Raw genomic sequence first — 26,309 nt, 5'->3', positions numbered from 1 at the left:
TTTCCCCAATTTGTCAGCTATTACCAAGGCAACTAAAAATTGAATTAATTGATGAATAGGTTTTCTCCAGTATCCTTTTTATTATGGAATTAATAGCTGATTCTTATGAAATCTAAGTAAATTTACAATACAATACAAATAGACAGAGGGAGGAGGGGTGTGATGACTATCCAGAATTCTGTAATTCCCAAATCAAAAAGTGATGAGAGACAGATAGATAAAGACAGAAAGAAAGAGACCAACAGAAATAGAGACAGATAGAGAGACAGAAAAGTGTTTAGATGGATGGAAAGAGATAGAAATAGATGGACTTAAGATCAAGATACAAACGATTATAGAGACTGATGATAGATAGACAAATAGATTAATGGATAAACAAATAGATGGTAGATAGATAATATATTTAAATTATGGTAACTAATAAAACTAGGATGCCATTTGCCATGTTCCATCCTTGTTCTGGGGAAAATTACAATGACCAAGAAATTGAGAGCTTATCTTTTGCAGATTACTGACTAATTACTAAAATTGGAAAACACTAGATTTGTAAGTACTAGCTGTAACTGCAGAAAAAAAAGCCCTCAACAAAGGTTAGAGTGACACTTAAATAATATAAAATGCTTGCCTTGATCATGTATTTTTTAGTAGAAAGAAATTAACTTGAGCTAAATTTGCCATTAGCAAGACTTAGGGAAGTACGACTAAAGCTTGTGTCAAAATAACTTTATGGAATTAATCAGAAGTTATAAAATAAACACAGGAATGGACATTTTTCTATATATTATCTTATGGTATGCTAACAATCATTTTACAGATATGGGAACCAAAAATCTGAGAGGCTAACAAGGACTGGCTAGTTCATGGTCCCCATGCTAGTATATTGTGTCGCCTTGTCAATATCTGCCAACTGAGAAAGAAAGAAGCCAACCAATAAGTATTTATTCAGGATCTACCATATGTCAGCCAAAAGAGGCTATATATCAGAACTGGCTTCAGAATTAGGAAGAAGTGGGTTCAAATTTTACCGTTGAACCTTGACTCTGTGATCCTAAGCAATTTCTTTAATCTCTCCATGAATCAGACAACTCTTTTAAGTCTATAAATTGCAGGGTAGGTGCTGACCTGTGTTGGTTGAGGGTATTCCTTCATCTCATCATTCCTTTTACCAGTGAAATGACAGGTCCCTATGCCTGTCCTCTGATGGTTGGAGTATTGTGTCTCTGAAGATTGCCTTCAAATCCTATTTGGCCCACTATTAGAGATTTCAGAACTTCTTCTTTTCCCTAATAATACTAAAAAAGTTATACAATATGTCTTAAAGACAGGATGTTTCAACATCTACAGCTAACAGAGGGTAGAAACTGCTCAACTGCCCCATTTACCAAGCATTGTGTTAGGTGCAGAAATGATCCCTGCTCACAAGAAGCTCACATTCTAATGGAGAGATAAATCTATATAAATCTAAATAGAATAAATATAAAGACAGCACAAAGTAATTAAATACAAAGCAGTTCAGGAGGGAAAATACTATCTATGGGGATGAGAGAAAGATTATGAAAGTCCTCCTATAGGTAATGTTTAGGTTACCTCCTGAAAGAAAAGAAAGATTTCCCAGCACTGAGGTGAGAAGGAGCTACATTCCAGGCACAGAGTCAAGGTAACAGCAAGGAGATTGAGTGTTTTCTGTGAGCAACATAGGGAAGTCCAGTAGGTCTGGATCACTTCATATGAAATGAGGTGTAAGATATAATAAGGCTGGAAAGATAGATTGGTAATAGGCTGTGAAAAGCTTTAGAAACTAAACAGGAATCTGAAGTGTTTAATTTTAAATGGAATAGAAAGCCACCGCAAGGTATTGAGGAGGGGAGCAACATGATGAGATCTATACTTGAGGAAAAACATTTTGGCTGCAGTGGCTGCAGAGTGAGGAAAGACTAGAAAAAAGGAAATTTGAGCTTTAATCAACCAAAATAATTGAATATAGAGGCCCATCCTCATGCTACTATGTATCATTAGAAGCAACATGTGAATCCAGATCTTTCTAATTTCAGGTCCAGCACTTAAACCACTATATCACCCTACCTCAGGTGCTATGACAATTGGGTGTCCATTCTTTGTTAAATATAAAAAATTTTCAATAGTATTTTATTTTTCCAAATACATGTAAAAACAGTTTGAAACATTCATTTTTATAAGACTTTGTATTCTAAATTTTTCTACCTTCCTCCCTTGCTTCCCCCCATCCCCAAGACAGCAAATAATCTGATCTAGGTTAAATATGTGCATTCCTTTTAAACATATTTCCAGATTTGTAATGTTGTGCAAGAAAAAACAGACCAAAAGAAAAAATACACAAGAAAAAAAGAAACAAACAAAAAGTGATGTTTTGATCCATGTAACTATGAAATTGAGGGAATGATTTGTCACTATAATACTAGATCTTATTGATAGAAAAGAGGCACAGGTCACATTGTATTATTCCCATCCAGACTTTAATACATAAATATAGGATACATAATATAACTTCCTTAAGAAGATTGTCATGAACAAACAAATATTTATTAAGAGGCTTCTATGTGCCAGGCACTGTGTTGAGTGCTGGAAACACAGAGGAGGCTCCCTCAGGATAGGCTAAGAATCCCAGGATAGCTATTATGAGTCTTCCCAAAGAATGTTCCCATTTTACAAAAATCAGGGTAGGAATGGGGAAGTGTTATAATGTTCTGCTTTGAAAACCAGGGAACCCCACCATTCACATTTTTTTAAAAAATGGTTTATTGGGAATAAATTAGCTAATACCTACTATCTCATTTGATTCTCATAACAACCCTCAGAAGTAAATGGTGTTGTTATCACCATTTTACAGTTGAGGAAACTGAGGCAGACAGAAGTTAAGTGACTTGGCCGAAACTAGTAAGTTACATAGTGCTATGTAGAAATCATTCCCAATAACATCTGAGTTCTCCTAATTCTAGTGACTGAGAGGCAGTTTGTGATTATCAGTTGATCGAGCAAGCATTTATTAAACCCCATGACTATATGTCAAGCACTGAGTGCTGAGTGCTGAGAATACAGATTGAGAAAGAGATGGAAAGAGACACAGTGAGTTGGAGAGAGAGAGAGAGAGAGAGAGAGAGAGAGAGAGAGAGAGAGAGAGAGAGAGAGAGAGAGAGAGAGAGAGAAATAGAGAGAGACAGAAACAGTAGGCTCTACACAGAGAAAGAGAGTCTCTGCCCTCAAGGAGATTCCATTTTATTGGAAGAGACAAGATGGACATATAGAAGCAGATGCAAAATATATATCAAATGAATGCAAGGCAACAGGGGAAGGAGGTACTCACAATTGTGAGACCCAGAAATGCTTTATGCAAAAGACTTTGTATGGGAAAAGGACTGGGAGATAGGTGCTACTATTATCCCCATTTTACAGTTGAGAAAACTGATGCAGAAAGAAGTTATGGAACTTGCCCAGAGTCATACAGCTAGTAAGTGTCTGAAGTCCAATTTGGACTCAGATCCTCCTGACTACAGGCCATTATGGATCTAGTTGGAGTTGGAAAACCAGAATTCAAATCCTACTACTGATTCCTAGATGCAAGGTCCTTGGGCAAGATATTTAACTTATCCATCTGTAAAATGTAGTGAAGTTAAGAGACCTACCTTTAAATCCCAGCTTAGACGCTGCTCCATACCCCTAGCCAAGTCACTCCAAAGCTTAGAGTCTCACTTTTCTGATTTGTAAAATGAGAATAATAAGACTCTCTTGGCCAATGTGCTTCATCGGGTTATGGTGGGGAAAGAACTCTACAAATCTGGAAGTGCTAGATGAGAGTTAGATGTTGTAAAATAATGATTCTTTGTACTTTCAGTTACAGTTCTTTGTGAAGCCTGCTCTACCACACACACACACACACACACACACACACACACACAATCATACAGACGCACACACTCTCTCTCACACACAGTCACATACACATACCCCTCCCCAAAAGCAATCAATAGCAAATGAATCATATTTACTTATTTTATGATATCTAATTAAAACCACACATTTAGCTTTATTCATAAGATAATATAGACCTGGAGGGAAGAAGGGAGGAAGGATGAGAGAAGGGAAAAAAGAAAGAGAGGAAGAGAAGGAGGGAAGCAAGAAAGGAAGGAGTGGGAAAGAAAAAGGATAATAGTGATTGTTGCAAGGCTCAAAGGGGATATTTATAAAGCTCTTAGCACAGTCCTTTGCACATACTAGGCACTTAATAAATATTTGTTTCCTTCCTTCTTGCTTGTAACCAACAATCTTATTTGTCAAATTAATTCAATTTAACAAACATTTATTAAACCTCTTTTGTATGAAACTTTCTTCTCTACCCTCAGTGCTATTTCCTTGAAGAAATATCGTTTTCTTCTTTGTAGTACCTCTTTTTTCCAGAAGCTGAAATGAAAAAAATAGCTCATCAAATAAAATTATATTCAAAAATGTGAGTACATGAACAATTAAATGGATAAAATGTACAAGGGAATATTATGGGTTTTTTTCCTTCCTCATGCAAGCAGAGAGGGTTTTTTTCTTTTTCACAATGAAGAAGATGAAAGTTTCTCTACTTTGTTGAAGCAAGCTGGATTCATTTATAGCCCAGTGTTGCTTTGTGGCTATTGAGCTTTTTCTTGCAAAATGACCCCACAGAAGTTGACTAAAAAGTGTATCCAGCTGTTATTAGCTCAGTGGCAGTTTGGAGGTCTTATTTTGATTTTAAATGAATTGATGGTTAAAATGATTTCTTTTTCTTAAAAAAAAAAAAACAAAACCCAAAATATCAGCGCTCTCTACCCCCTCTCTCATGTCAGTCGCTGGTGCATCATTTTTCTCCCTTCTCTCAATTTCATCAAAAGTACTAGTTGTGAGATTCTCAGAGATCTTATTTGATTTAAGCCCACATGTTTCCATCAGGGGAATCACAATTACTGTCAGTTCGTTGACACTTTCCAGGGGCTGGTAACGTAATTATATTGAGGTCTTGATAAATAATTGGCTAGATGAGAACCATGAGCTAACTTTGGCTTGAAGGCCAAGAGGAAAATGGGGAGGTGAAGAACATCTTCTGCCTTTGTTGCTATGCCCAGGGGCCATTTTGATTTGGGGCCAAATGTCAGCGATGCAAATCGAGACCAGCTGCAAATGATTCCTGGTTGAGAGAACTGATGGGACAGTTTTGAGTCCGGAGCAGCCCAGAGAATTTGAGACCTTTCTAAGCATCTGACTCATTTCACTCTTGAAACTGTCCAACCCATGCCTCCCTCAAGGGCTTGGATTGTCATCACTGACCTGAAAGTATCCGTACTCTTCAGAATAGCAGGGAAATTCATCTGATTCTAGGGTTCCTCCAAGAATTTGAATTAAAGGATTGAATTCACTTCAGAGCTCACTATATCATATCAGAGCCTGAGCACTACTCAGGCAAGACTGAGCAAGAACATAGATTTATGAACTAGAAGGTAGTCCAGTCCAATCTTCTCTTTTTGAAGAGGAGGAAACAGGTTCAGAAAGCTCAAGAATATTCACTTAATCAAATGATCAATAAATATTTGCTGAGGATATACTATGTACCAAGCAGTTGGGCATAGTACTGGATGCTGAGCCCTGTGCTAAATTCTAAGGGAACACAATAAAAAAGAAAAAAAACAGTCCTTTCTCTCAAGGAGCTTAAAGTCTAATAGACATAGGGGGGAAGTCACTGGGCACAAAACTATGTATAAACTCGTATATATCAAGAGAGAGAGAGAGATGAGGAGAGAGAGAGAAATATACGAGAAAGAGATGGAGTGAGACAGAGAGAAATGGAGAGAGACAGAGTTTGGGAGAGATTGATGGAGAGAAACAGACATAGAGAAAGAGATGGAAAAAGACAGTCAATTGGAGAGAGAGAGAAAAACAGAGATAAAGAGAAAGAATTGGAAAGAGACAGAGACAATAGGCTCTACACACACACACACACACACACACACACACACACAAAGAGAGAGAGAGAGAGAGAGAGAGAGAGAGAGAGAGAGAGAGAGAGAGATTAATCTGAAACAATGAAGGAAAACCAATTCTGCCTGCTTTAAAGGCAAATCAAAGGATGCTAGATAATTTGGGGAAACCTATAAAGCTACTATTCACATACTTTAATTGCACTCTTTAAATGATTTATGATTTCCTTGAGAGGCAGTATGGTATAGTATAGAATGGCAGCTACTTGAGGACAGGAACTGCTTGATTTTTGTATTTTTATTCACCATACCTGGTACATAAATATTTCATAAATGCTTGTTGATTGATTGATAATGGAAAAATACTAGTAATACTCAGCAGAAAATTCAAATCCCTTCTTTGCTAGTTGTGTAAACAGGGGCAAATCATTCTATCTTTCCGAGATCTAGCATCTTTATCTGAAAAAATGAGCATGATGGTTCTAGTAGTTAGTTCCCAAGATTGTTGTGAGGACCCAATGAGACAATGTATGTAGAGGGTTCTATACAGCTCAGTTATTATTTGATGTTTTTGTGAGTACTCCCTCCACCAATGCATATTGCCAATCATAGATATAACAGATACACTAGGACAGTCATTGACAGTCAACTAGCATTTATTAAGCACCTACTATATACCAAGCACTGTACTAAGAGATGGGGATACAAAAAAAGACAAAATAAAATCAAGGCCAAAAAAATAAGCTTATGCTTTCAAGGAACTTATAGTCTAATGATGGAGAGCCAATAGGCAAACACCTATATACAAACAAGATTTATATACAGGATCAATTGGGGTAAATCTCAGAGGAAAGGCATTAAAATTAATGAGGACTAAGAAAGCCTTGATGAAGAAAATGGTCTCTGAAAATTGCCATGCCCTAAAGATTCATTCCTTCATGACCAGTATAATAGTGAACTTCTCTGAATTCAACTAGATTAGTTCTTGGACCATAGACATGATCTGGCCCCCAGGCAAAATGAGGCAAAATATTTAAAATAATATTATTTCAAATGAGATATTTGTAAAATACTTAGCACAGTGCCCAGATGGAACATAGTAAGTATTTAATAAATGCTTGTTCTTCATTCCCCCCCATCCTCACTCTAGCCCATTCTCACCTTTCTAGCTTGATAGAACCTTTAGGCCTAACTTTTGAGGACCTTGGGTTCCTTCCATGTCATAAGGTGATACTGGAGTTGGGTCTTTAGTGAAGGACCAGGGGTTATACATTTAAAACTGGAGAGGACACTGGAAATTATGGAAATGTCTAACCATTTTACAGAAAAGGGAAAACTACAAAGATGAAGTCACTTGCTCTAAATCACACAGTTCCTCTGACTTCAAACTTAGTATTCTTTCTACTGCATCTCACTGATTTGCTAGAGTGAAAATAATAATAGTTTACGTTTATATACCACTTTGAGGTTATAAACTATATCCGTTCTTCTTTAACTGCCAATAAGAAAAACCATACATATATATAATGTATGTGTTTATATGTGTATGTATAATTATGATACATATATAGGCATGTTGCATCTTTAACATTTGAAAAGAGCTTTTTATATGTTATCTCACTTAGTCCTCACAAGAACCTGGTAAAGTCGGTGGTATTATCCCCATCTTACAGATGAGGAAATTGAGTCAAAAAAAGATTAAAATGACTTTCTTAGAGTTACATTGAGATCAGGTCTTCTTGATTTCAAGTCCAATGCTCCATCCATTGTTCCACCTAACATCTTTGATCCCCCATTTTACAAACATGGACAAAGGCTGAGTGATGCTGAATAAGTAGCTTCCCCATAACCACACAGCTGGTAAATAGTGGGTCAGACCTCAAACTCAGCTCTTTTGATCTCCATCCAATGTTCTTTGCACTTACACTGTTCTGTTTGTCACCTTTGAAATGTACTATTATTCAAATGTTCTTTTTGGAAGAATTGATTGAGTAGTGGTATTTGTATTGATTAATGAACCTAAGTATGCATCTCTTTTATTTTGTTTTAAAACTTACATTTTGTTCTTGTTCCTTTTAAATAAAGGTGTGACATTGGCATCTGCAGGAACATATTTATTGGTGGCTTTTGCTCCAGATATAAGTCAAGATATCACAGCAAGAAAAGTACAATATTATTTGGTTGGCTGGCAGTTCCTGGCCTATGTGGTAAGAGATTTATGTTTCCTATCTCAGACTAGATGCAATAATAACCGCTATAGCACATAAACATGAAAAACTTCATGGTTCTATCTCCCCCAGTTGTCACTCATTTCTGATTTGGCTTGCTTTTTTGCTTCTTTCCCAGTGCTTAGCACAGTTTTTTAATTTATGGAATAAAACGAGAATCTCCATAACATAATAAACACAATAAAAAGTGTGATTGCACATAAAACTGCAAATCTATTCTGTACAACTTGCTATTCCTTTCGAATATACAACAAAATTATGTAAATTTTCCCCTCTTTTCCCCCTCTCCCTCTCCCACCCTAGAGATGGAGAATACAGATATGAACAGGTATATATACACATATGTAAACTGTAACTTAATGAGGAAGCAACTGATCTGTCTTCATTGTCAGTGGATGGACAATACAAAAGAAGTCCTCAACCAGGGGATATTCATTCTCCCAGGAAACAGAGAGACAGAACTAATTCCTTGATAGATGGAGGTCAAGCAGCCCATGTATAAAGATAAGCAGGAATAAATAAAGATAAGGAAAAACTGTGAATAGGTGAGGTCTCCCTGGTGCTATAATCTTGTCCCAGATATAACAGACTATCATGCGTTCTGGCCCCAGATCCTGCTGCCTCAATATGTGCTTGGAAGGTTAGCTCAGAGGCTTTTCTTCTCTTGCGTGTAAAGCAGCTGTTCTCAAACTCTTTGATTTCAGGATCCCTTCACAATCTTAAAAATTATTAAACTCGGTAGTAATTGTGAGCTCAGACAAAGTTAAAGCTAGAATAGACATAATCAAAAAAGGAAAAAATAGGGAAACTATACTGTATATCAGTCATATTAATCAATATTGTTTTAGACCACTTAAAATAAAATAGTATAAGATTAGGATATTGCTATGGTATAGGAAATGATGAGATGGTAGATTTTAGAAAAATATGGAACGACTTGGACTTATGAAGGAAGCTGGATAGCGCAGTTTGGTTTTATATACATACATATACATATAAATGTATCATATATGTTTGTGTATGAATATGGATATATATGTGTATAAATGTATGCATGTGCATATCTGTATGTGTATATGTATGTATATTTAATTTTACTCTTCTTGGGCAGAAGGAAGGAAGGGGAAAAGAATAAAGCAATAAGTATACAGCAAAATAAAAAAGAAAATCTACAAAAAAGTAAAGAAAAGATGGATAGCTCTGAACACAATGTGTAATATTTATTATATAGGCTTTCTTGAAATAGAAATATATTGCTTTATATTTTGAATTTTCTTATGTTCTGCTGTGCACATGACAATTTTTTTCTTTTGTATTTAAATTTAAAATAAAATTTTAAAAGGGAAAAATTATTGGGCTTTTGAAATGTATATGAGTTATATTTAGTGTTATTTACCATGTTAAAATAAAAAAATCTAGTTTTATTTTGACCTATCAGGCTCTCAGAAAGGATATCAGGGGTGTCCAGGGATCTCTAGATCAAACTTTGAGAAACAAGAATAAGCAGAAGCTGAGTCCTTGACACTTTAAGAGAAAATCATCCACTTAAGCACTGAAACAACAAAAGAGACCTATTCCTCACCCCCAAATATTTAAGATGAATATTTCTGGCTTTTAATGTCAGTGACCTATTGATTAGTGAACTTATAAGGCTTTCTGAAAAACAAAGTGGTAGTATATATAAGGGAACAATCTTGAAGTCAGGGAGACCTCAATTCTCCTTCTGATGATATTAATTATTTATATTAGTTAATGTGACCATAGGCAAGTCATTTAACTTTGCAATGCTCCCCAGAAAACTCTCTAATACTATGTTGAAGATAAAGATCATAGGTCTGGATCTCAGGATCCCAAAATAAGACTTTGCATTTCCTATCAGGGTGGGCTACGTTCCTATGCTCCTGTTAACATATTCACACAAAGTTGAGTTTGTGTGTGTGTGTGTGTGTGTGTGTGTGTGTGTACGTGGTGTTCTGTTTTTTTTTTTAAGTTGAGTTTATATATTTAAAAAGCAAAGAGTAACTTGCTCAGGTTCACTACAAGAATGCTGATATTTATTCATTCAATCATAAGCATTTATAAATGCCATTTGCTGAGAATCCTGAAAAGGCATCTAGGGGGCACAATGTATGGAACACCATCCCTGGAGTGAGGATCTGAGTTGAAACCCAGCTTCAGACACATACACTAGCAGTGTGACCCTGGCCAAGTTACCTAACCCTGTTTGCTTTAGTTTCCTCATCTATAAAATAAGCTAGAGAAAGAAATGGCAAATCATTCTATTATCTTTGTCAAGAAGACTCCAAATAGGGTCATGACAAAACAACTGAACACAATAGTTATAGATGATGAATACAATATAAATGTAATGTAACCTCAGAGGTAAGGTGCTGGAGGCTGAAGGAGAGTACTGAAAAAGGGCCATTGCAGAAGGTAAGATTTGAGCTGAGCCTTGAAGTATGTCAGAACTAAGAGGTAGAGATGAAAGTGTAGCAGAATAGATGAGTTTAGAAGGAAACTAAAACAGAGGTGTGAATTGAGAGCTTTCCAGATATGGGGAGCACTTTTGTAAATAAATAAATGAATGAATGAATGAAATAAAAACAAAGACAAAAAACAAACAAAAAGCCCCTGAATGTCAAGTTTGGGGAATAGCAAAGGGCCAATTTATCTGAAAAGTAGAATATGTGAAGGGGAGCAATGGACAGCAAGCCTGGAAAGGGAAATTGGGAAGGGCTTTACTTGCCAAGCCTGCTGTCATCCAAAGAGAACTATTTTTACCATTTTTCAGAGTCAATTCTATTACAAGATTCATTTCTACCAATAAGGCACAGCAAGTCTGTGAGGGCCCCTTAAGCTATAAAGAGCCTATGAAGACAATGAGAGCAAATGGAATTGAACTGAATTCAATTCTGCAAGTTTTTATTGAATGGAAGGACATAAGTGTCATAATAGCAAAAGTAACTAGATCTCAGACAAGTAAAAGGGAATGAACTGGAACTGAGACATGATTGATCACCTTGGAAAAGCAAGATATTGATAGTAACTATAACAACTAACATTTTTACAGCACTTCATGGTTTATGAACATTTTTTTAATTGGACAGCTATGTAAAAGTAGCCCTATATTTATCCCCATTTTATAAGTGAAAATAGGAGTTCTAGAGACAAGTGACTTGCCCAGAAGTCTAAAACAGGATTTGAATCCAAAGGTTCCTTTGCAGGTCCAGTACTTTTTCCTATACACCCACTGGCTTTCTGACAGAAGGTACAAAGTTTTCTCAGCAATCATTTGGTACTTTAATGCCAGCTCTAGAATGAAATCCCTAACTCCAGAAGGTATAAATTATAGATTAAGTTCCTGGACTGAAATTTAGATTCAGTGTTCACATAAATCTATTAACTATGTGAATAATTAATATTTAATCCCTGATCATGGCAGAAACCTCACTTTTTTTTTCTGTGCAGTCTGAATGCAAAGAGCATAATTACTGTCACTGAGATTGTTCATTGAAGCAAGCAGGCAGTATGTATGTTCCTTGAATTGTATGCAGAATCTTAAGTAATAGAGCATAACAGCTTTGTGTTACCTTAGGAGGCTTTTCCAGCAATAAAGTAGAAGAAAAGATTTAGAAGTCTAGGACTTACTTTTAAGTTTAAATTTTAAAGTGATGTTTTAAATATGTCTTCTAGCTGATCTCATTTAGGAATCATCTGGACTTTTAATGGCCTAATACTTTTGAAGCAGAGAGGTTCTTAAATATCCCCATGGCAGTCTGGTGAAGCCTATAAACCTCTTCTAAGAATGTTTTTAAATCCATAAAAATAAAAGGCAGCTAGGTAGCTTAGTGGATAGAGCCCTGGACATAGAATCAGGAAAACCTGAGTTCAAATTCAGCCTCTTATATTTACTATGTGACTCTGGGAAATTCACTTGCCCTCAGTTTTCTCATCTGTAAAATGCAGATTATAATAGCACCTTTTTCCCAGGGTTATTGTAAGGATCAAATGAGATAGTACATGTAAAGTACTTAGCACAGGTGCTATATACATGTTGGTTATTATTATTGTTAGTTGTATGCCCCTGGGCAAATGCTTTAGCTTCAATTTTCTCATCTGTAAAAAAGAGATATAATATCTCCCTCCCAGGACTGTTACGAGTAGCATATGAGATTATATATACATATATATGTGTGTGTATGTGTGTATATATTATTTTTATATAAAGTATTTGGAAATTTTTAAAGTGCTATACAAATGCTAGCTATAGTTATTATTATTATTATTATTTAAATGAATAAGATTACAAAGGAAACCAATTATGTTGAAATACATTTATCAAAATATATTTTTTTAAAGTTAATGGATCCTAGTTTAAGTACACTTTCTTAGAGTTAATTCAGAGAATTTAGATGCAAGGTTTACATACCATTCACCAGTATAAAATAAGGGGACATTTTGTCATAAGGTCACTTCCCTCCACCAAAGAAATCTCCATACCCATTTATATATTTTAGTCTTAGAGAATTGCTTACAGCTCAGAGAGATTCTGATTTGTCCATGGTCACACAGTTGTAAATAGTAAATTTTAATCCAGGTATTTCTCCTATTAACTGGCTCTTGAACCTTTTCCATTATGCCAAACTGTTGTTTAGTCAGTTTTATTCATGTCTGATTCTTTGCGACCTCTTTTGGAGTTTTCTTGGCAAAGATACTGGAGTGGTTTGCCATTTCCTTCTGCTAATAGAGAGGAAATTGAGGCAAATAGGGATAAGTCCCAGGGTCATACAGATAGTAAGCATCCTAGACTTGAGGTGAACTCAGATCTTCCTAATTCTAAGTTGTCACTCTATCTACCATATCATCTAGCTGCCCTACCTATTTATGCTATACTATTGTGTTATGAAAACTATTTTGTAATTGCATCTGATTTCTTCATCACTAAGATTTAAGTTGAGTTGGAATTGAGATTCAATATGTTTTTCCTCCAACTTTTTAAGATTCTTAGGAAAATAGCTATTGCTAACACAGGACAGAAAATGTCCTTTCCTATTCAGTAAAATCTCAAGCCTTCTTTCATGTTCTATAACAAGTTTAGATTAGTTCTACCTTAGATTTTTCAAAATCAACAGAAACCATCCTGGACCAGCTCTACTGATTGGACCAGCTCTACTGATAGATCCAGAGTCACAGAGTGACTATGGGTAAGAAGCAGTAGTTGACCTCATATCTATCTGCCTCCAAAGTCCATGCTGCCTTCATTATTTTACTACCTCTCATCAGAGCCACACAAGTGAAATCTCTGTTATTACAATACAGTCTGACCCTTGATGACCCCCTTTGGAGTTTTCTTGGCGAAGACACTGAAGAAGTTTGTCATTTCCTTCTCCAGCTCATTTTCCAGATGAGAAAACTGAGGCAGACAGTTAAATAACGTTTCCAGGATCACACAGCAAGTATCTGGGGCCAGAATTGAAAAGAAGCCCACCTCCAGCATCTTGTAGTAAGTGACAGAGAGAGATGTCCTAGGTTCTTGGAACATAGGAATGCCACTTCTGCTGGGAAAAGCTTCTGGTATATCTCCAAAAGAGAAGGACTTTTGCTGTGGACAGGCCAGAAAAACTAGAGAAGCTCACCTCCTGAGGGATAAGCTCATTTCAAAATGAGACAATATTTCTAAGTGCTTTGTAAACTTTAAAGCATTTTAAAATGTCTATGCTAGCTGGCTAACTGTGGGTGAAAAGGTGTTGGGTTTTTTCCTCTTTTTTCCACCAGTGGTATTAATTTATAAAGATGTTTTATTCTCAGAGGATCTATTAAAGTTCCACCATCCAATATATAAAGAATTAGGGCTAAGGACATGTTAAGTTGCAAGAGGAAAACTTGGGATTGGATACTGAAATGAACTCCATTTATTAAGGTTATAAGATACAGAAATGGTTTAACAAGAAAGCATTTAGGAAAATCTCTGGATATTTTGAAGACCAAAGAGTCTGTGCTTTTCTCTCAAATAGCTTGGGCTACCTGGGCACCCTTCAATATCTCATAGGATCATAGATGTAGGACTGGAAGGATTCTTAATATAAGCCCTCTCAGTTTACAGTTGAGGAAACCAGTTTTATCAGAGAGATTGTGATTTTCTCAGCTAGTAAGCATCAGAGACAACATTTGAATGCAGGTGTTCCTGATTCCAGGTCCAGCACATTATATCTCAGCAACACCGAAGCTCCTCTGTCTGCTTATTTGGAGAGGAGAAAGATAAAAAGGGGACAGGGAAAGAATAGAATGCTGAAAATATAAGTAAGGTGTCAAAAAATGTTCATTCATTCACTAGACATTTGTTAAAGACCATTTAATAAATTAGAGCAGTAAATAGAACACTGTGTTCTGGAGTCAACAAAACCTAAGTTTAGATCCAGCTCAGACACTTTCTAGCTGTGTGACCCTGGGCAAATCACTTAACCCTGTTTGCCTCAGTTTCCTCATCTGTGAAATGAACTGGAAAAGGAAATAGCAAACCTCCATTTTCTTTGTTAAGAAAACCCAAAATGGGATAAAGAGTCAACCACAATTGAAATGACTAAACAACAACAATTTAACAAATGAAGCATTTGTTAATGTATATACATCAGGTCTAGATGCTAATAGAAACAAGATTTATTTTATGTGTTAGTGATGGAATAGAAGATAATTAAGAGAATCCCTGATTTGTTAAAAGGGGCCAGAGTATATGTCCAGCTCTATGGGAAGTACCCAGACCAGAAAATCAGGACTTTTCTTGATTATCTCCCACCACATGTAAACCCTGACCTTAGAAAACTTACACTTAAGTAAAGAATATGATATATACACAGACAACTATAATAAAAAACTAAGTTGGTGAGTTTGAAACCTGAGTAGGCAAAGGCCATCAGTCACAAGTTATATTAGAAAAGGCTTTTCAATTGGGCTTTAAAGCAGTGGTTCTCAAAATGTGGTCTAGAGAATTTTGGGGGTGATCTCTAAAATTCTGTCAGAGGGTCTACAAATTCAAAATTAGTTGTCATTTCTAATATGACAAATACCTATAAATATAACCCAAATAAAGAAATATTATTTGAATAGATCCTTAATAATTTTAACAGTATAAAGATACAGAAGAAAAAGTTTGAGAACCACTACTTTAAAAGATGGATAGGATTTCAACTGGCAAAAATGGAAGAGAAAGTTATATTAAGAATCATCAGAGCAGAGGTATACACAAACAAAGGAAAGCATCCTATTTGTATAGTCATTAGAAAACAGCTTAGTCAATTTGGCCTTAGTATGGAATGATAGTTTGGGACAAAGCTAGAAATGGGGGTGATGCCAGATTGCACATATGCCTGACTTGTAGTCTAAGGACTTAGGACTGTATTCAGTGGCTAAGTCATAGGGAGTCATTAAAGATTCTGAAGCAGAGAACAGTCTAAGGAAATCAAACTAACCAATGAGGAAGGAGAAAGAAATTTGTTAGTAGGCTATCTCAATTGTTTTAGCCATTTATAGAAAGGGAAGAATAGGAAACTTATTATAAAGGTAGAATTGATTGTATTTGAAAATAGGTACAGTTCATAGAATTCCAGTTTTTCTGGGGCAGTTACCCCAATTATAAAATGAAGCACTGGATTAAATGACTTACTACATTTACAGCTCTAAATCGGCATGTGATCTTTTAAATAAAAGTGGTGAGGGACAAGAAAGAGCCATAGATAATTCCAAGGTTTTGAACCTGGAACATTGAGTCAATAGTAATGCCCTTGTCAGAAAAAGGAAACTCAGGGGAACAAGCCAATAAATCCAGCTTGGGACACATAAAGTAAATGACTATTTTTATTGATTTTTCAATTTGCTAATAGAGTCTGAATCTAACAAACTGCTATTTTTAAAGTTCACTAAAATTTCATTTCTTCTTGCAGAAGAATGTTATGGATACCTTCTTTATTTTCAGACTGATTCTATATTCATTCATTCAACAAATATTAAGCACCTACTAACCTCAAGATACTGTACTAGGTTCTGAGCATAAAATATCAAAACAAATATTAGGTAAACAAAGAAGAAAAGGAAAGAGACAGACAGACAAAGACAGAGACAGATAGAAACAGAGAAAAACAGAGACACAGAGAGACAGAAAAACACACTGAAAGAGAGACAGAGACTCAAAAAGACACAGAGAGAGGAGAGGGAAGAGGTGGGGACCCGAGAAGTGGGAAGGGCAAGGGAGGGACAGAAAAAGCAAAGAAGAAAGGAAGAAGGGAAGGAAGTAGAGAAGGAAGAAAGGAGAGAAGGAAGAAAATAAGGGAGGGCTGGAGAGAAGGAAGGGATGGAAGAAAGGAAGGAGGGAAGGAAGGAGGGAGGAAAGAGGGAAAGAGGAAGAAGGGAGGAAGGGAGGGAGGAGGAAAGAAGAAAAAAAGTTGTCCTTGATAAGAAAATTTTAAAAGGGGGAGATCACCAACAACCAGGGCAACCAGAAAAGTCCCTTAAGAGGTGGCACATAAAGCTGAACATCCATGAAAGATAGATATTATAAGAGGCAAAGGTAAGGACATAATGTATTGCAGGAAAGGAATACAGCCCAAACAGAGACACAGAGGTGGAATATAGCATGCCAAATTCAAAAAACAGAAAATATTCTATTTGACTAGAATATAAAGTATGTAAAGACTAATAATGACAACTAATAATAGTAACAATTCTATTGTGGAATGCCAAATTCTAGAAAGAGCAAGATTCTAGTTCGGACAACAATAAGAATAGACAGAAGATAGAATGCCAATTTCTAGAAACAGCCAGTATTCTAGTTTAGAATATAGATTCCATAAATAATAACAATAGTTAATAATAATAACAGACAGTAGAAACAGAAGTAGAACATCCCAATGAATAATATGAGTAAAGGCAAAGAAGAAGGGGAAGGCATAGTATGTGTACAGGCAATGGTGACTAGCCCAACTTGGGTGCAATATTGAATATGTGAAGGGTGGTAGAAAGACAAGAATTCTCACTTTAAAGTAGAAACCACTAATAGAAGGACTGTGATGCAGATTCAGTACTTTGGAAGAAACTATATTTTCTATATATCTATTAGCCTGGGAAGTTATATCAAAATGTAATATCATCAAAGACTTTTGGAGGAAATAGAATCTGTGAATGTAGGCTCACTGAAGATCAAAGTCTGATATCTAATCTCACCTTCCTAGCACCTTGTTTAGCTCCTTATAATAGACACTTAGTAAATGTTGACTGCAGTTACTATAATTACTACTTTTCTTTTAGATTTCTAAGATGGAGCACATAAGTCTATCACACAATATTTTTTTTAATTTTCTGCCCTAAGAAACTATAGAATCCAATGCCTCTTTGATACTGACATTTTCTAAAGAAAAAAAAAATCTTATCTTTAGCAATAGAGATTGTGGGAGAGACTCATTGACATTACTAATCATGTCTAGAGTCTGCTATTTCCAAAAGCCTTTTTGCTGAAAGCAATGTGACCTTATGTCAGTGTGTAGCCAAGTTCCAGTATTCACAGGCAATTCAAACAATTCTTCAAACCATAGGAACTCCTGTTTTATTTATATGAAACCATAGTGGGGAACCAGCAGGACAAGTGATGTATGGAGAGTTGATAACAACTACCCTCCAGAAAAAAAAAATCCACCACAGGAAGGATTTACTAATCTGCATGCCAGATTCACTCAGCTGTCACCCCCTGAGCAAAGTTGGAAAGAGAGATAGTCTCAAGACCGTATGCAATAGTGCATGACTGATGTCTGCGGCTGTCCTGCAGGGCTGATGGCTGAATGATGCTTATTTGCAGCCTTAGTTTTGGAGAAGTGGAAAGCCGGTATATTATGGAAAATGAGGACACAAGTTAAAAGGATCTCTGTATTAATGATTAATGAGCTATAGGGAGAAGGGAACACCTAATGTTTTCATGACAGCATGAGCTAAAAGGCAAAGAGGTAGGAGGTTAACTAATGGTTTCCTGTAGCACTACTCTATTACATTAAATTAAAGGATTACAAAGTAAACTCCATGAGGAAAAGTTAAAAGAGTTGGAGTCATTTGGTTGGGAGAAAGGAAGATTCAAGCATAATCTGCTTTCTTCAATATCCCATACTCACATAAAAGTTTTAAATGAGGAAGACTGAGCTATTGTTTTCCATGACCATGAATAACCAAAAAACAGAAAGAAACAAATTAAATCAGAATGATTTAGGTTGAACCTAAAAAAAAGAACAACAGGTGAAAAAATATTCAAGTTTCAAGTACCTATCATTTATTTTCTTTTTTTTAACGAGCAGAATATGATCATTTCTACTAGATGAGTTTAGATATTTTGTATAAGATTTGGTCAAGTGATTTGGGTGACCTTTCTGGGCCTTCATTTCTCATTTGTAAAATGAGAGGGATTGGATTAGATTAGACATTCTTAATCTGTGTCTATAAATAGGAAAAAATCCACATCTTTATTTACACTAACATCTAAGTAAAATTTAACATTTCCTTTAATTATTTTAAAATAGCATTCACTGGACTGCCAAAAGGAATCCATAATACAAAAAAAAAAAAAAAAGAAAGAAAAAGATCAGGGATCCCTGGATTAAATGATTTTGTAAGGTTGTTTCATGCTAAAAACTATAATCCAAGGATGGAAATCCTTTTGAGTATATTTCCTAGGCATCTAACTTTAATCACTCTATTCAGTATGTCTTAAGATTAATGGTTTTTTCCCAAGCTTAGCAGCATCTCTTGCCTCCTTCAAATAATTAAGTTGTTTTCATTTTTTAAGTTTTTTAAATATATTGTAAAAATATTTAATAGTTTGGCTTATTAGGGATTGACTTGATTTTTCTTTTAACTTAAAAGATCCTCAATAAATCAATCACTTCATTTTTGGACTGAAGTAGGGGGAGATGACAAGTGTTATACAACCCAAAAAGAGAGATGTGACATTTCAAAGACTTTGAGTGAAAATCACATTCTACTCTTGAATGGCATAACCTTTCCCTTTCATTTCCAGATCTTAGAAATATTAATATTCTGCATTCTGCTGTATTTCTATAAAAGAAAGGATATGAAACACATTGTCATTTTGTTGACACTTGTGGCACTACTGGGTAAGAATTTTTCATTCATTTTCTTATTCTGACTGTAAAATCACAACTTGGGTTTTATTGATGTTTTTATAGAATGTGCTTTAAGGAAAATTGTCAGCCATGCTACAATGTTTTAGACCATTCCATTTTTTACTGTTTTAAAATAATTCTAAAATTTACTTATTGCTGTAACTGGTTACTTTAAAAAAAAAAAAGATTTTAGTAGTTCTCATTTTATGTTATTTCTGATTGTACTGAATAATTTTTTATCTCTTTTGGAGTACTAAATTTTCTTAAAGAAACTATGCCTTCTTAATAGAAAATAGCATAATTGAAATTTTATATGGCAATAAAAATTAGCTACAATGTGAAAGGACTTATAAATTGGTCCAATCATTCTGGATAATGGTTTGGGATTGTAGAAGGAACCCAGCAAACCCACTAATAGGCAACAAAAAAGTCAGTGAGAAATAAAGATCCCATATACTAAAATATTCACAGCAGCACTTTACATAGTAGCAAAACATGGTTTTAAAAAAATTGTCTGTAATTTTTTAAAGCTTCTTTAAATTAGGGATTATTGCACTCTTGATTTGTATCACTGCTGCCTACCACAGTATTATCACACAGTAAGCATTTGCTGAATGTTTCTAATTGAATGAGAAAATGACAGAATACACTGTGAAATATGATATTATTGTGATAGTAAGAAATAATGAATATGAAGAATCCAGAGAAACTGGTTGACAAGAACTGATACTGAATGAAACAAGCAGAACAAGGACAATATACATAAGCATTTCATGCTTGTGAATAAAATTAACACAGTGCTTTGCACAAAGCCAGTACTTAATAAATACATGTTCCTTTCCTTTCCCTTCCCTCTCCCTGACCACTTCTTCCTTTTCATGTATGATATCCCCTTGTTAAAATCTCCTTAGAGAAAAGAAATGTAGCTTTCTGTGTATGAATTGTCAGCCTTTAACATGACTAACAGTAAACAGAGCATTAGTCCTGGAGTCAGAAGGACCTGAGTTCAAAACTGACCCCAGATACTTGTCTATGTGACCATGTGCAAGACCCCTTAACCTTGTGTACCTCAGTTTCCTCATCTGTATAATGAACTAGAGAAGAAAATGGCAAACCACTTCAATATTTTTTGAAGAAAATGTCAAATGAGGTCATGAAAAGTCAGAGTGAACTGAAATGATACAACAACTGCCATATAAGAGCTTAATATATATTTGTTTGTCTTATCTCTCTTCAGAGAGGTAGGACACTATCAGGGTAGAATGTTTTTTGTACTGTCAGATATGGTATCTCTACTGGATGTTTCCATTTAACTGTTTTTCTTTGTTACAAGGGAAGGATTCTGTTTTGAGGGGATGAGAGCAATAGGGCAAGAAAATTCACAGGGATGTAAAAGCAAAAAGCACAGATGAAAAAATTATCAAACACTGATTATTAAAGTAGGGTTTGAGGGAGAGAAAGCACATCAAATTGGCAAAAGGCAGCAAACAGGACAGAACAGCTAGGTAATGCCATAGTGAACAAATCACCGGGACCTGGAATTCTGAGTTCAAATCCAGCTTTTGATATTTACTAGCTGTGTGACTCTGCACAAGTCACTTAACCCTGTTTGCCTCGGTTTCCTTATTTGTATAATGAGCGAAGAAGAAAATGTAAACCACTATAGTATCTTTGCTAAGAAAATCCCAAATAGGGAGAGTCAGATATGACTGAAAAACAACTCAACAACAAGCCTTCTATTGGGACCTTGATCAGAGAGATAGCAGCTCTTCAAATCAAGAGCCCAATTATTGTCTCCTATTTGTGTTGGTTGCTATGGCAACAATTGAGTGGAATTTTATTTAGCACTACACCCAGCTAAGCTAGTGATCAGGAGGAAGGAGAAATTTAGAACAATTTCCTTCCCAAAAGAAAAAATTGCAAGAAAAAGAAACCTGATTGGTAGCGAAATCAATAGAGTGATGGACCTTAAATCAATATGGACCTTAAATCAATCCAGCCTCAACATAGCCACAGAATAGCCTTGTATCTTTGAACAAGTCGCTTAACCTTTGTCGGGTTTTTCAACTATAAAATGGGAACAAAAATAGCACCTACTTCCCAGGATTGTTGTGAGGATTGAATGAGATAATATTTATAAAGTATTTTTCAAATGCTATATAAATACTAGCCCCCATTATTATTGTTATTATTAGTGGGTAAAAAATTAAATATAATAACCATTATTCTTCTTTAAGATGAGGCAAAGGTGGGAATAGAGAATGAAAAACCAGGGCTTTTAATCTAATCAGAATTCTAGAAAGAGAAACCAAAGATAGCCTTCTTATTAATGCAAATGCTCTAAATCTAATGAGATGGAATAAAGTAGCTAAAACTGCTCTTTTATGCCAAATTGTTTGGAAGCCCTAAAACCAGAGTCAAATACAAGAGGGCCTAATGTGAAGAACAGTTATAAATTAATTTGGTGAGAGGAAGTAGGGTGGAGTTCAGAACTTGAGGTCTTTGAGGAAAATAAAGCTGCATAAACACTATGATTGCCACTATCAAAGATTAGTGAGAAAAATTCAACAAATATTTATTAAATACTTGACACAAACAGGGTATTGTGGTAGATACTGTGATTACAATGACAAAAATGAAAACATATTTTCCCCCATTCTCCTGGGCATAGGGAGAAATTGGTTCTCCTCTCCATAAGCCCAGTTGCTATAATTACAAAAAGTAAGAGGAAGATAATGGTTAATGAATGAAGGAATAAAAGACCTAGCGTATCAAGAGAAATAATGAAAAAAGGTAGGAATGTGGGAGAGATAGTACTTCCAGACCTCAAATATAATATAAAGCAGCAATCATCAAAACCATTTGGTACTAGTTTAAAAAAGAAAAAAACTAGATCAATGGTGCAGACAAGACATGGAAGAATCTGAAATAATTGAACTCAATAACTCCAGTGTTCAATAAAACTAAAAACATAAATTATCTAGGAAAGAACTTCTTATTTGATAAGAACTACTGGGAAAACTGGAAAGCATTCTGGCAGAATTTAGGCCTAAAAACATCTTACAACATATTCCATAATAAATTCAAAATGGAAACGTGACCTGAATATTAAAGATCACACCATAAAAAAAAAGAGAGAGAAGCATATCGTATATCTTTCACAGTTCTGGAGAGGGGATAAATTTTTATCCAAACAAAGAATGGAGACAATTATAGAAGAGAAAATAGATAATTCTGATTACATGAAGTTATCCTGCCTTGGACACTTATTAGCTGTATGACCCTGGACAAATCAACATGATTCTGGGCTTCCTTCCCCATCTGCAAAATGAAAGAGCTGGATTCAGTGACCATTAACACCAGAAGGTCTCTTTCAGCTCTAAATCTCTGACCCTAATAAAGAAGAGGAAAAGCCCAATCTGGAAGTCACTAGAATAAAATGCTATAATTTCCCCCTTATGTATAAGAGTTTATCTTTCAGAGAATTGACCTAAATTCATATATGGATCACTGGGCCTATCTAGGTAGAATGGATTAGAAAACTGACTTTTGTCCGTGCTTTGGGAAAGGAAATATATGGACTGAGTGGGCAGTACAAAGCTCTTCTCCCCGTGCTTCCTTTTCATGTAAAGTGAGAAATAATTATCTTTTCTGAAGCAGGAAAAAAAAACAAAAAAACCTGTGGTTCACTGTGGAATAGATGCAAGCCTGATTTCTAACTTAGCCAAAAACTACTATGAAGGCAATGTTTGCTTTTCCCCATTCCCTTTGATTTATAATTAATAGTTCAAATCCCAATAAAAATAATTATTTTTTAACAGTGTGAGTGAAGGCCAAATTGTCATCGGGTGCTATTATTTGCCACAGGAACTTCCCAGAGCCTAAGATCAAAAAGAAAAAGAAAAACACATCTTCTGCCTTCCTTCAGTGACACACTGGAGCGGGAAGAGCTCCCTCACTTTAATATTAAATATTGATATAAGATTTGTCATGCTTGACGAGTCATTTCTTTCTCATCTCTATTAATGTTTAGAACTTATGAAATATTTGTTCCTAGGGAAAGAGGCCCTTCTTTTGCTAGCACAGAGGGCTATTATTGATCTAGCACAGGGATTCACTTATTTAGGTGCCTGGAATGGGTCAGTTTTATTTAACCATAGTCATCCAGTGATATTTTCATGATAATGCCCTGGCATTTACCTACAGATGAAAATCTACTGCAGCTGATTGTTAAGGAACTTAGTCAATAAGCATTTATTAAGCACCTATTTATTGTATGCTAATAACTAATTTAAATCACAGTTTAGAAATTTTAAATGGTTCTGAGGTCTAGAAATACAAAAAAAAAGCTAAAAAACATTCAGGTAGTTCATGGTCTATTGGAAAGGTAACATGTAAACAATTATATATAAAGTATGAGTATGTGTAACTTTTTATGTATAATCTGTATGATTAAAATAAGATATACATATGAAGCAAGAAGTATATAGATTAGTATATGTATATTATATGTATTAGTTTATATATTAGGTTAGGTTATATGGGATTTGATCTACATTCACACACACATACACACACACATATATATACACACATATGTAGCATAGATATATGTATGAATCTAATCCTTATGCTATATATGTAATGTATATGTATATATGCATGGATGTATGAATGTATCAAAGCCTACTGGTTTTAAACTTTATCCCAAAACTCATTGGCATAGAACTCTCTTCTCATCTACATATCTATCAATCTATCTATGTATATATGTATTTATGTACATACACATATACATGTATTATAGATATATACACATATATGTGACTGATTTTACATATGTATATACATTTATATATACATAGAGATGATAGATAGATAGATACACACACACACATACCTATATGTGAATATTAACTCTATTCCAAAGCCCATTGATATGGGACTTTATCCTCACTGATAGTGATGAAATAATTATTTATATGTATATTTATACACACAGTACACATATATGTGAATGATGGATTTGAGAGAGAGATTTTACACACACACATACCCTATCCCAAAGCCCATTGTCCTGGGTGAGGGCTGGGGTGGAGTTATCAAGAGCAGGAAAATACAGCATTTTTCAGTCTTCTTAAGGTGGTCATAGGAAATCATATTTCCTCAGAAGAACAAATCAACCAATAATGTTAAAATTCATGTTGTTTAAAATTATCTTAGGTACATTTTATTTCATACAAGAAAAGGTGATTAATTTGAAACATCAAAGGCAGCATGAAAAAAGCCAGATGAGGAAAGAGGGGAAAGGGAAAACAGCTAAGTGATACATGGATAGAGTGTTGGACAATAGGAGTCAAAAAGAGTTTAGATCCTACCTCAGACATATACCATGGACAATTTTCTATTTTCTATTTCCTCCTCTATAAAAATGGGGATAATAATAGATTCAACCTCACCTGGTTGTTGTAAAGCTCAAATGAGATAATATAAATAAGTGCATTGTAAACTTTAAAGTTCTATATAATGTAATTATTATTACTATTAGTATTAGTATTAATGATTGGATATGAAATAAGAGACCTTTCTATGGATTATGTCTAGATACATAAGACCTGATCTTTGATACCTTGATCTTTTAGTTCTAACAAAAGGAAGAAGAGGAACAGTGATCCAAGAGAAAAGTGCCATCTTATTCTGGCACTCAGTTTATGCCATGCTCTTGGTCACTTTTAGTTCACCTGGGCTACCCTACAGCTATTCCTGGATATTGTGGAGGACCAGGAGATTTGTGGGGGGAAGGGCAAACTCTCAGTCATCCTTGATTGGTTCACCACCTCTGTTATATTAGGCAGATCAGCATCAATGAGCTGAGGATATAAGATTCTAACAAGAAAAATGACAAATTCTTAAGAAGAAAGGCAGGGCAGGAAGCAGCATCCCCAAAACGGAGGCAGTCTTTTACAAGAATGACTAGCTTCTTTCCCAACCCCCCTCTTCCCATTCCCTTGAGTCAGATGTAAATTTACTGTAATGGCTGACAGATTCAGAAGCACATAGCTGGCTCTCATTTTATTTGTTTCACTATTTAGTTTTTCATTGTAGGCTGATGGCTATTTGCTCATTAATTTCACTTGGACAACCCTACTTTTTTCATCCCCTTCTTTCATTGTTATTCTCCTTCTCTGTCTTCTTGTAATTATAGCCTCTGCTTTGGTCTTTCATCATTAAGGCTGGTAAATTAGCATGTTGCCTATGGATTTTTTTTAAATCTCCCAAATCACACAACTCTGTCTGGGTTCTTGATTGGTTACTTCAACATTCCTCCAACTCAGCCCTGATACAAAGGTTACCAATGATTTTAACTGATTAATGCCCTAAAACAGTTTTAAAATAATTTTAGCATAATAATGTAGGCATCTTGAACTCAAAATGCCTAAAACAAAAACCTATCATCTTCCTTTTCATCTCCTACCCACTTCAAAGTCTCCTCTCTTCTTCACTTTTCCATTTCTATGTAGGATATCACTTTTTTTTAGTCACCCAGGTTTATAACTCTAAAGTCATGTTCACTCTTCTATCTTCTTCACCTCCTATGTTCAACTCAAGTACTATCTGTTATAGGAGGCCTTGATCTGTCCCTACATCCACTTGAGGCTTCCCTTCTGAAGGTGTCTTCCTTCTATTCTCTTTGTGTCTAGTATGTGTTATTCATCTACATGTTGTATTGCTCCTGTATGTATGTACGCTCCTCCAGGACAGGAACTAATTGTGTGCTTTACCTTTTTTTGTTTCTCTAGTGCTTAGTAAAGTGCCTGGTGCATAAAAAAGTCCTTAATAAATGCGTTTATTGATTGTTAAAGTAATTAATGATTAATTCATTTTCTAAAAAATCTTTCTATTTGTCCTTCCTCTCCTTTCACACAGCCATCACCCTAGATCAAGCCTTCATCACC

General features: G+C 35.2%; 1 protein-coding gene across 4 annotated transcripts in view; it reads left to right on the top strand.

Annotated features, from left to right (window-relative positions):
* The window catches only part of NIPAL2 (NIPA like domain containing 2), a 132,538-nt gene that overhangs the window by 87,967 nt on the left and 18,262 nt on the right, over positions 1-26,309 (top strand). For all 4 annotated transcript variants that reach the window (XM_051970907.1, XM_051970908.1, XM_051970906.1 and 1 more), the window contains 2 exons: positions 8,058-8,179; positions 19,248-19,344. In XM_051970907.1, coding sequence (XP_051826867.1) covers positions 8,058-8,179; positions 19,248-19,344 — 219 coding nt within the window. The remainder of the gene's footprint in view (positions 1-8,057; positions 8,180-19,247; positions 19,345-26,309) is intronic.

The sequence above is a fragment of the Antechinus flavipes genome, chromosome 1 (genome assembly GCF_016432865.1).
Source record: "Antechinus flavipes isolate AdamAnt ecotype Samford, QLD, Australia chromosome 1, AdamAnt_v2, whole genome shotgun sequence".
In the NCBI taxonomy this organism is placed as follows: domain Eukaryota; kingdom Metazoa; phylum Chordata; class Mammalia; order Dasyuromorphia; family Dasyuridae; genus Antechinus; species Antechinus flavipes.
The sequence above is the reverse complement of the archived record's forward strand: the minus strand, read 5'-3'. Positions and strand labels throughout refer to the sequence as shown.